Source organism: Rhinolophus sinicus, linkage group LG04 (genome assembly GCF_036562045.2).
Source record: "Rhinolophus sinicus isolate RSC01 linkage group LG04, ASM3656204v1, whole genome shotgun sequence".
Taxonomy (NCBI): Eukaryota; Metazoa; Chordata; class Mammalia; order Chiroptera; family Rhinolophidae; genus Rhinolophus; species Rhinolophus sinicus.
This window is the reverse complement of record NC_133754.1, coordinates 66,130,537-66,142,565: the sequence shown is the minus strand read 5'-3', so window position 1 is coordinate 66,142,565 and position 12,029 is coordinate 66,130,537. Positions and strand designations below refer to the sequence as shown.

Sequence of the window (12,029 nt, the reverse complement as noted above, 5' to 3'; positions counted from 1 at the left end):
AAGCTATTAGGGTTTTGGGCTGTTACTAATAAAGCTGCTGTGAATATTCCTATAAAATATTTTTTGAACATATTTTTTTCTAAACATTTTTCATCACCTTTATTGAGGTATAATTGACATGTAATACATTTTACATACTTAAAATATGTAATTTAGTCAGTTTTTGGCATCTAAATCAGCACGAAATCATCACCACAATCCAGATAATGGAAATACCCGTCATCCCCAAAGTTTATTTATACCTGTTGTAGTCCTTTCCTCCCACCTTTCCCAACCTTCTATACCCCACACACCAGATCACCGCTGGTCTACTTTCTGTCACTATAGATTAGTTTATGTTTCCTAAAATTGTACCTAAACAAAAATCAGTCATACAATATGTGCTGTTTTGTCTGTATTAAATCATACAGCATCACTATTTTGAAATTCATTCATGTTGTTACATGTATCGAGAGATTATTCCTTTTTATTGCTGAATAAATTACATCATATGAATATGCCACAATTGTTTTATCTATTCACCTGTTGATAGCCATTTCAATTATTTCCAGTTTTGGGCTGTTAAAAATAAAGCCGCTATGAACATTTTTATATGAGTCTTTGTGTGGACATACGCTTTCATTTTATTGGTATAAACCATGGAGTGGAATGACTAGGTCATGTGATAGATAAGTGTTTTAACTTTTTTTCTAATTGTGGTCAATTTACATAATTTAATATTCATCATTTTAGCCATTTAAAAAGTGTACAGTTCAGTGGTTTTTAATACATTCACAACATTGTGTAACCATCGCCACTAATTCCAGAACATTTGTATCACACCCCAAAATAACTCCGTATCCATTAAGCATTCTCCATTGTCCCCTCCCTCACCCCCTTCCAATCTAGTTTCTGTCCATGATTTGACTATTCTGGACATTTCCTATAAATGGACTTGTACAGTATTGTAGTCTTTTGTGTCTAGCTTCTTTCTCTTAGCACAATGTTATCAGCACTTCATTTCTTTTTATGCAAATAATATTTCATTGTATGGATGTATCATATTTTATTTATCCATTCATCAGTGGTAGATATTTAGGTTCTTTCCACTTTTTCGCTATTATGAATGATGGTACTTTGAACATTTATGTACAAGTTTTGAAATGAACATGTTTTCAGTGCTTTTGTGTATATGCCTAGGAGAGGAATTGCTGGGCCATACGATAATTATTCTATGTTAACTTTAAGACACTTCCAGACTTTTTGAGAGTAGTTTCTTTCTTTATCTATAGCCTCTATATGTCTTCCTCATTCTTTTCTCTGTGGAGATAAGCATTCCCTGCCTTTTTCGTCACAAGATAGGAGAAGATTGCTTTGCAACTCCTGTTTTTACATGTTGCAGGTCTTGCCACCTGCAGAGACTGACTGGTTGTTTCTTGATCAGAGAGACCCTCAATTTCTAGGACAGAGATTGATTGACTTGACTTTGATACAATGTCTAACCCTGGCCCAAGAAGATTTAGGCAAGAGCACAATACATAGGCGAAACAGGGTACTGTGGGTTTAGTCATGGAGAAGGGGCAGGGGCAGGATAATGGGTTGTAACTCTCCAAGAAGGAGGGTAATATATGGGTGGATTGCTTACACATAAAAAGGTTTAATATAGGCTTGATCATTTAACTCAATGATCAAGTTTTGTGGCTAGAGTGTTAGAAATCAGAACCAGGCTTCTAATGTCACCTTAATGCTGAGTATTCCTGAACAGGCATTGATAGTTTTTATTTTGAAACACTGAAGTGAAATCAAAGAACAATATATGTGGATAAATATATACTCATATATACACTGGGGGGTGCCAAAAAATGTATACACATGACTTGTATTTATCTTTAATTATTGATGTATATTGAGTATTAAAATTTTTTTTTGATTTTTTAAAAATTAAAGTTTATTGGAGTGATAATTGTTAATAAAGTTATGTAGATTTCAGGTGTACAATTCTGTGATACATCATTTGTATCACATTGTGTGTTCACCACCCAGAGTCAGTTCTCCTTCCATCACCATATATTTGATCCCTTTTACCCTCATCTACCACCCACCTCCCCCTTACCCTCTGGTAACCATTAAACTGTTTTCTGTGTCTATGAGTTTTTATTTCTTCATTTGTTTGTCTTGTTCCTTGTTGTTTTCAGTTTTATATACCACATATCAGTGAAATCATATGGTTCTCGACTTTTTCTGTCTGACTTATTTCACTTAGCATAATAATCTCAAGATCCATCCATGTTGTTCCAAATGGTACTATTTCATCTTCTATTATGGCAGAATAGTAGTATTCCATTGTGTATATATACCACATCTTCTTTATCCAGTCATCTATCGAAGGACACTTTGGTTGTTTCCATGCCTTGGCCACCATAAATTAAGCTGCAGGTAACATCGAGGTACATGTATCTCTATAGATAAATGTTTTCAGATTTTTTTGGGTAGATACCCAGAGAGGGATTGCTGGGTTATATGGTAATTCTACTGTTAATTTTTTGAGGAACCTCCACACTGCCTTCCATAGCGGCTGCACCAGTCTGCATTCCCACCAACAGTGTGTGAGGGTTCCTTTTTCTCCACAGCCTCTCCAACACTTGTTACTATTTGTCTTGTTGATGATAGCCATTCTAACTGGTGTGAGGTGATATCTCATTGTGGTTTTTATTTGCATTTCTCTGATGATTAGTGATGTTGAGCATTTTTTCATATGTCTATTTGCCATTTGTATGTCCTCTTTGGAGAAACGTCTATTCAGGTCCGCTGCCCATTTTTTAATTAGATTGTTTGTTTTTTGTTGTTGAGTTGTATGAGTTCCTTATGTATTTTAAATATTAGTCCCTTATCAGAGATGTTGTTTGCAAAAATCTTCTCCCATTCCGTTGCTTGTCTCTTTATTTTGTCGATAGTTTCTTTTGCTGTGCAGAAGCTTTTTAGTGTGATATAGTCCCATTCATTTATTTTAGTTTTTACTTTCCTCGCCTTTGGGTTCAAATTCATAAAATGCTCTTTGAGCCCAAGGTCCATAAGTTTAGTACCTATGTTTTCTTTTATGCATTTTATTGTTTCGGGTCTTATGTTTAGGTCTTTGACCCATTTTGAGTTACTTTGGTACATGATGACAGACAGCAGTCTAGTTTCATTCTTTTGGACGTGACTTTCCAATTCTCCCAGCACCATTTATTGAAGAGGCTGTCTTTTCTCCCTTGTATGTTTTTTGCTTCTTTGTCAAAAATTATCTGTCCATATTTATGTGGGTTTATTTTGATTCTTCATTCTATTCCATTGGTCTGTGTGTCTGTTTTTCTGCCAATACCATGCTGTTTTGATTATTGTAGCCCTGTAGTACAAGCTGAAGTCAGGGAGTGTGATACTTCCAGCATTGTTCTTTTTTCTTAGGATTGCTCTGGCTATTTGGGGACTTTTCTGGTACCATGCAAATCTGACAATTTTTTGTTCTATTTCTTTAAAAAATGACATTGAGATTTTGATGGGGATTGCATTAAATCTGTATATTGCCTTGGGTGATATGACCATTTTAACTATGTTGATTCTTCCAATCCATGAACATGGAATGTCTTTCCATTTCTTTGTGTCTTCTTCAATTTCTTTTAAAAATGTCTTATAGTTTTCAGTATATATGTCTTTCACGTCCTTGGTTGAGTGTATTCCTAGATATTTTTGTTGTTGTTGCAATTGCAAAATAAGTTGTTTTTTTATTTATTTTTCTGCAATTTCATTGTTAATATATAGGAATGCAATGGATTTTTGTACATTGATTTTGTAGCCGGCAACTTTACTGTATTTGTTAATTGTTTCTAATAACTTTTTGGTGGAGGCTTTAGGGTTTTGTATATATATAGCAACATGTCATCTGCAAAAAGTGATAATTTAACTTCTTCATTTCCAGTTCAGATGGCTTTTATTTCTTTCTCTTGCCTGATTGCTCTGGCAAGGACTTCCAATACTATGTTGAAAAGCAGAGGTGATAGGGGACAACTGTGTCATGTTCCTGAACATAGAGCAAAGGGCTTCAGTTCTTCACAGTTACTTTGATATTAGCTGAAAGTTTGTCATATATAGCCTTTATTATATTGAAATATTTTCCTTCTATACCCATTTTTTTAAGTGTTTTAATCATAAATGGATGTTGTATCTTGTCAAATGCTTTTTTCTTCATCAATTGATATAATCATATGATTTTTGTCCTTTATTCTGTTTATGTGATGTATCACATTGATCAACTTGTGTGTGTTGAGCCATACTTTTGCCCCTGGCATGAATCCTACTTGGTCGTGATGCATACATCATGTTATGTATACATCTTTTTAATGCATTGTTGCATTCGATTTGCTAGAATTTTGTTTAGGATTTTTGCATCTGTATTCATCAGCAATATTGGTCTGTAATTTTCTTTTTTTGTGTTTTCCTTACCAGGTTTTGGTATCAGGGTAATGTTGGCCTCATAAAATGAGTTAGGGAGTATTGTCTCTTATTGAATTTTTTGGGAAGAGTTTGACTAGGACAGGTATTAGATTCTCGTTGAATGTTTGGTAGAATTCACTGGTGAAGCCGTGTAGTCCTGGACTTTAGCTTTTGGGTAGGTTATGGGTGACTCATTGAATTTCCTTGCTGTTGATCAATCTGTTTAGATTTTCTAATTCTTCTTGATTCAGCTTAGGAAGATTATATGTTTCTAAGAATATGTCCGTTTCTTCTAGGTTATTGAATTTGGTGGTGTATAATCCTTCATAGTATTCTTGGATGATCCTTTGTATTTCTGTGGCATCCGTGGTGTCTTCCTCTCTTTCATTTCTGATTTTGTTTATTGTGTCTACTACTAAGCTGGTTATTTCATTCTTCATTTCTTTTATTGAGTTCTTAATCTCCAGAAATTCCACTTGGTTCTTTTTTAAAATTTCATTCTCTTTGGTAAAATGTTCATATTGTTCTTTGATTGTGTTTCTGAGTTCATTAAACTGCCTGTCTGTGTTTTCTTGCATCTCATTGAGATTTTTAAGGACTGCAATCTTGAATTCTGTATCATTTAAGTCACATATTTCCATGTCTTTAAATTCATTTTCTGGAGACTTTTCATTTTTTTTCTGAGCTGTGTTGTTGCCTTGATTATTCATGGCAATTACTGATTTATTATTTCTCTTCCTAGAGATCTACAGGAGTGGGTTCTGCAACAGGTTGATAGGAAGAGGTCTTTCTTTTGTTTTCCAGTAGGTGTTGGTAGAATGTTTTATTTACTCTCTGACTGCAGCCTTTTATTCTCTCTCACATTGTCGTGTTATATTTTCTCTGCACTGTTCTGGCTTCTCACACAATGGGGGGATTCCCTGGAAGGTGGGCTTCTACTTGGTGAACAAGTTGCCTGGGTCATGGGGCACTGTCTTCGAGGGAGATGTGGAGAGCTTCTGAAGTTTCAGAGCCTGTGTGTTTCAGTGGCTCTGTTTACTCCTGTAGGGATCCCCCCAGATAGTTGGGGACAGGGGCGGGGTGGGTTGTGAGAGGAGGCCCAGAGCAATGGCAGTGACCACCATCACAGCCAGTTCTGCACCCAAGGCTCCCTCCCCTTCGCCAGAACTAGTTGGGCTGACAGTCCGTGGCTGAAGGCCACAGTTCTCAGAACTGCAAATATTCTGTTCTTTTGATCTGACACTGCAATTGTTCAGCTTCTAGCACTGGGACGGTGGGGGCGGGGCAAGCTCTGGGAGGATAAGGAGGGGGCGTCTAGGCTCCGTGCCTGTGCATTCTCTCCTCTGCTCGGTAGTGAGGGCTTAAACCACCGTTTTCAGCCTCTGCCCTCAGTCTTTGCTCCGAGTTCTTAGCTATGAGCATTGAGTTCAGCCGTGTTATGTATATACTGTCCCCTCAGCCCTGTGGGCCATAAGTGGAGCCATAGCAGTCTGAATTCTTCCCTCTCCCGCAGCTGTGGTAGTTCCATAATGCAGGGAGCTTAGAGTACCGACCTAGGTCTGGGTTCTGTGCCTGCCAAGCCCCTTCCCTCCTCCGCTGCTCACCCAATTTGCCCACCTTTAGATGACTTCAATTGCGTATCTCTTAGTCTTACCTGTCTACTGTGGAGGGAGTCCTTTCTGGAATTATAGTTGTTTTTGTTGTAAATTCCAGGGGAGATTTCAAGAGGCTCACCTCATGCTGCCATTTTTATGGCATCATCTGTATTGCAGTTTTAATACTGTTTTTTCCTTTCTTAAAATATGTACATTTTTTTGGCACACTATATATATAAATATATAAAACATATGTTTAGTTTTTAGTAAGTAGCATAATGTATTATTTAAAAAATTATAATTTATAATCGTTTTAACTTGTAATTCATTGGGTGATTATTTTCTTTATTGTAATGTATTTCCTGTCCTGTTTTCTTTTTTTTGTTTGTTTGTCTTTACAGAGGCAAATACCAGATTGTATACTTAACTCCAGAATTCTGCTCAGGCAACTTGTACCTATTCCAGCAACTTGAGGCTACTATTGGTAAGTAATATAATAGGATCCTTTTATTGGTAAATGGTACAATGTAAGTATTTATTGAATTGAGTTATCTTTTAAAGTTAAACTTATGGATGAATACTGGATTTCACTTCTGTTAAAGTTTATTTCAAACATTATCTCCTCCTGGAAATCTCTGACTCTCCAACTTGGAGTCTTTCCTGACCTATCCCATTATACCCTGTAATTCTTTCTGCCATAGAAATTAGGCTCCTGTATTATAATTATCTATTTATATATCTGTTTTCTTCTGCTAGACTAGAAACTTTTTGGGGAAAAAATTACCATTTTTATTTATTTATATTTCCCTAGTGCAATGTGTGGCACATAGTAGCATTTAAGTGTATTGTTGAAAGAATGTTGAATCTCAGATTCTATGAAATTATAATTTTCGTTTTTTCATATTCTGAATCTAAATTAAATCTACCTTTGTTTATGAGACTCACCCTTCAACCTTTAGAAAAGTGTAGAACCCTTCAACCTTGAAACATCTGATTTAATGCCTGGGGTGGAACCCTAACATCTAGTTTTTCATAGGTGATTTTGATGTATAGTCATGGTTGGAAAAGATAGTACCTTTGATTATTTGCCCCGTGATTATGATTAATAAAAAAAATTAGATAGTAAGTCAGAGCTTATTTCCTAGAAAATATAAATATAGAATTAGTCAAAAGCTGACAGTTTTTTTGGGACTTAAAAAACTTTTGTCTCTTTGTTTTTTCCATTTTGATTGTTAGGCTAAGCTAACTAAGAATTGCAATCAAGCCTTCTATTGCAAATGCACTTATTTCAAACATTCAGTTGAAGCAACCAATCTTAGTTTTGTGATATTATATGATTTCATTGTATTATTATGCATTAAAATAAATCCACATAAGTAAGGGTTTCAACGTTGCAGCATCTCATTTAATGGTTACTTGTATATACCTTTAGGAAAGCATTTAACAGTTTTTCTAAGGATATCATTAAAACAAATTTGTATCATTTTAGTATGTGTTAAATACCAGCAAAAGAATGAGGAAAGAAATTAACATTTGATTAAATATATTATCAAAGAGTGCATCCATCAGCTGTTAAACTCCCTTATTGGCATATTACATTTTTGCCTTTAATTGAAAACAAATTTGGTGTGTCTCCTGTTAGGTTGTATGAAGTTCTTATGAATATTTTACTTCAGATTAAGCCTAACTACCCTAGATACATAAATTTCCTGGTTTTATTGCAAAAGCTAGGGTCTGTGTCCACTGTGGTCTGGATATGTTTTGTTCCATTTTATTATTTTTTCTGTTTGTTTGTTTTGTTTCTATGATGGAGTCAATGATTAGCTTAAGTCTGTACTTAGATCCTTGAAAAGGTAGTTCTAATTCTCTATTTTTAATTTTTGTAATGGATTAAGTTATGAACACGGCAATCATTACAGCAGAGTATTCTGTATATGATGTATAAAAATGATCTTTTTAGTTGACTCAATGTTGAACAAAAGGGGATAAATTCTGTTTGAAATATTTTACTTTGGCTTTTGTTTGCAGGAAATTGTAAAATACTTGCAAAGGTGAATATACTCAGAATTTATTTGTATAGTAGTCTGACATTTAACTAATCAGATTCATGATTTTTATGATAAATGTTATATTATTTAAGTAGTATGGATTTATAACAGAATCAACAAATGTAATTTATATGAAGACTCCTCAAACCCAAACACACTTGGAAATAAGGCTTGAGTGACAGGCATGCCAAAATGAAATATGTATAGAACCTGGTCAGACAGTTGGACTTACACATTTAAAGTGAAAGTTGGCAAAAGCTTGCCTAAACTGATTGTGAGGGACAAAGTTCAACTCCATTGAAAGGTAGTTAGACCTATAATTTTAAATAAAGGAGGAGCTACCATCTTTGTTTTAACCTATTTCATTTAAAATCTGGATCATTTAGTTTCTAAAGCCAAGGTAAGTAGTATAGTGGTAACATTGAATCCCCCCCCCCCCCCCCACCCAGTGGTAACCAGAGAATTTTGATGCTAATCAACCCATTTTGCTTTTATTTAGTAGGTTTCTTTGTTGCTTTCTTTCCCCTCCAACTCTTATTATAGTTGTCAGTCTCAATGAATTATAATTGTTTATTTGCATGTCTATCTCTTCTTTTAGAATTATGAGCTCCTCAAGGTCACGGATTGCATTTGATTAATCTTTTTGTTCCTAGAAAAGTGTTTAGATCATAGTGGGCATTTAATAACCATAATAATAATGGTTGAATTTTTTTTATTGAGATTTCTTTTATGCCAGGCCTGTCTTAGCATTTTATATGAATGATCTAGTTTAACTGTCAGAGTAACTAATAAATGTTAGGTACTATTTATTGTCTACATTTTACTTGTGGGAAGCTGAGACTCGGAAGCTTGAGTGACTTGCTTAAGGTAATATTATATAATACAAATGGTAAGTGGCAGAGCCAAGTTCTGCATCCAGGTAGTCTGACTCCAGAGCACATGTTTTTAATCACCCCACTAGTGGTAGGACAATATTAATACTCAGATAAGTATCAAGTAATGATCATCCCAACTGAAGGAGAAAAATTATTTTTGTCTTAAGTATTAATTTGGTAATTGAGGGTAAAAGCAGTACTGTCATTACTCTGAAGTAGCTGAAGACACTTTCATGGATGGTTATACGATAAAGCCCTTTTCTGAAGTGCATTACTGTACACTATTGATTCCATTTCAGTGTGGGTGTGTGGTGGGGGGGCACAGTGGAGGAATAGCTAGGGGAAGAATGAACAAATTATATTCCTTCTTACCTACTTTGTACATAATGAGATTTAGTTCTTCCTTTACCATTGCACATTAGAAAATGTGGATGTCATCCTGTGTTTTCAATACTGTCATTTCAGAGGAACTATCTGTAATATGATATGTGGCCAATCATGGATAGTGATGCATTTATTCTCACTAGAAATTTGCTGATTCTATCCCTTGATAGCTAATCCATGAGATACAATTAAAAGTATTACCAAAGAGAAATAGTACAACTCCTTTTTTTCAGGGCAGTATCATTACAGATGGTTCATGAGTGATAGTTTTGAGGACAAGTAATAATAAGAAACTAATTTCTCTGAGGAATAATGATGAAAGCTGAAATCCAATAAACATGTTCTTTGAATAATATGTAAATGTTTCCTTCTTTTATCCATATACCTTTAATCTATATATTTCCCCTTTTCTATTCTTGATAATGACTTTTGGTGTTAACTTGATATTACTTATGCTTATATTTTCATATCAACCAAGTACTGTTATGTGATTATTTAGTCTCCGTTCTGTAATACTGTGCTTCCCTGAAAATAAGACCTAGCTGGACAATCAGCTCTAATGCGTCTTTTGGAGCAAAAATTAATAAAAGACCTGGTCTTATTTTAATATAAGACCTGGTCTTATATAATTTAATATAAGACCCGGTCATAATATAATATAATATAATATAATATAATATAATATAATATAATATAATATAATAAAGGGTATAATATAATATTGGGTATAATATAATATAATATAATATAATATAATACTGGGTATAATATAATACAAATATAATATAAAATATTTTTGTTCCAAAAGACACATTAGAACTGATTGTATGACTAGGTCTTATTTTTGGGGAAACATGGTATTTATACATTCTAAGTAAAGAACGTGATACTGTTTTAGATGAATTTATTTCTTTTTGAACTTTAATTTATTTTCCCGATTTATTTTTCTTTTTTGTAGGTATCACACTGATTGCTGTGGATGAGGCTCACTGTATTTCTGAGTGGGGACATGATTTTAGAAGTTCATTTAGGGCTTTGGGCTCCCTAAAGGCAGCGTTCCCGTCGGTAAGCTTTGCCAAGTACAGTGTCTTTGACCTTGTCCTCTACTACTTGTCTACTCAGTTGCTTGGTTCCAGCCACCCTGTTCTCTTTGATATTCTTCAAACATGCCAAATATGCTCTTCTGCTAGGGTTTTGTTCCCACTCTTCCCTGTCCCTGAATACTTTTTTCACCCAGTTAGTTCACAGGGTGTGACCTCTTATTCTTCTTAGGTCTATGCTGAAATATTACTTCCTGATTGAGGCCACCTGGGCCACCATATGAAAAATTTCAAATTACCCCCCTTTCAACATTCAACGTTTCTCATATTCCTTTACCACTTTTTAATAGCGTTTATCACTGTTTAACTTTCTGCATTATATTTTGTCTATTGTCTGTGAGTCCCTACTAGAATATTCTTTGTGGGGAGGAGTTTTTGATGGATTAGTTTATCAAATCTAGAACATAGTGGGTGCTCCATAAATAATTAGGTAAATGAAAATTGAATTCTGATGAGAAAGATGAGAATCAGCTCTGTGTAACTTTCTCACACAGGTAGTAAGTAGTAGAGTTGGGCAATAGTTAAAACAGTGGGGCATTGCTAGCTTCTAAAGCAAATTATTTGAAAGAAGTGTGAAACATAGTTTCTGCCCTAAACTGGCTCATAGTACAGTAAAGAAGTTTAGATTCATACCTATAAAAAATAGAAGCAATGGTACCAAACAATAAATGGTATGTGGAAAAATATGAATAATATAGAAAGATTAATTGTATTAATAGTACATGTAATAGAAAAAGATGTTTATATGGTAAAAGTCACTAGGCTCATTGTACCTTGAAGACTTCCACTAATGCTTTCTATTAATTTAGAATGGTTTAAAGTAAGTTTTTGGAAACTAGGAAGATTGCTTTCTGTATTCCTTTCTTAGGCCTTTGATTCTAGAAGGATTATGTTAGAAATGTTTTAAATATTCCATGCAGTTCTTAAAAACTTTTCAGTGTTGAATTTTAAGTCTTTTATTATGTCTGTCTGTGGACTCCATTGGATCATTTTCATTTCTTGGAATGATTCAATATATTATAGCATAGAGTGTTCGTCAAGTAAAGGCTGAGAAAACCTTTTCCCCTAGTGTTTTCATGAATCCTCCTTATTAGCTAAGTGGTGAGAAATGCCACCTGGTGGTTGAGGAGCTCTCATTTTCCTTACTGTTCTCAGTGATTTTTTTGTTTTTTCTTCCTTCCAATTGCAATTGCATGGGACAACTGGTGTAAACCTGCAGTCCTTCACACCACATTATTTTCAGTATGTTCAAAAACTGCAAAGAAATCACTAAACCAGTTGGCACAAAGATTCCAATTTAGAGAGAATCAGACAAAGTGAGTCTCAGGAAAGAGCAGCCAAGTAAAAAGCTTTATGTCAGTCTTAAAATTCTATAAATTTCAAATAAGAGGAACTGTGAGATCCATCAGACATGTTGGTTCTTTCTATTCCCCAGTCCTTTCACAAATATCATTGCATAGCAGACAGTAACTATTTGGAATGAATGACTGAATGAATGAAGTATGATATTATGGATTACAGAGTTAGAATTAGCAACATGACCCAAATTTAGAAGCAGATGGAACAGTTCTAATTCTC

The 12,029-nt window shown here is 34.5% G+C and overlaps 1 protein-coding gene across 4 annotated transcripts in view; it reads left to right on the top strand.

Moving 5' to 3' along the window:
- WRN (WRN RecQ like helicase) overlaps positions 1–12,029 on the top strand; it is a 118,105-nt gene that overhangs the window by 52,142 nt on the left and 53,934 nt on the right. For all 4 annotated transcript variants that reach the window (XM_074329691.1, XM_074329690.1, XM_074329689.1 and 1 more), the window contains 2 exons: positions 6,446–6,528; positions 10,310–10,416. In XM_074329691.1, coding sequence (XP_074185792.1) covers positions 6,446–6,528; positions 10,310–10,416 — 190 coding nt within the window. The remainder of the gene's footprint in view (positions 1–6,445; positions 6,529–10,309; positions 10,417–12,029) is intronic.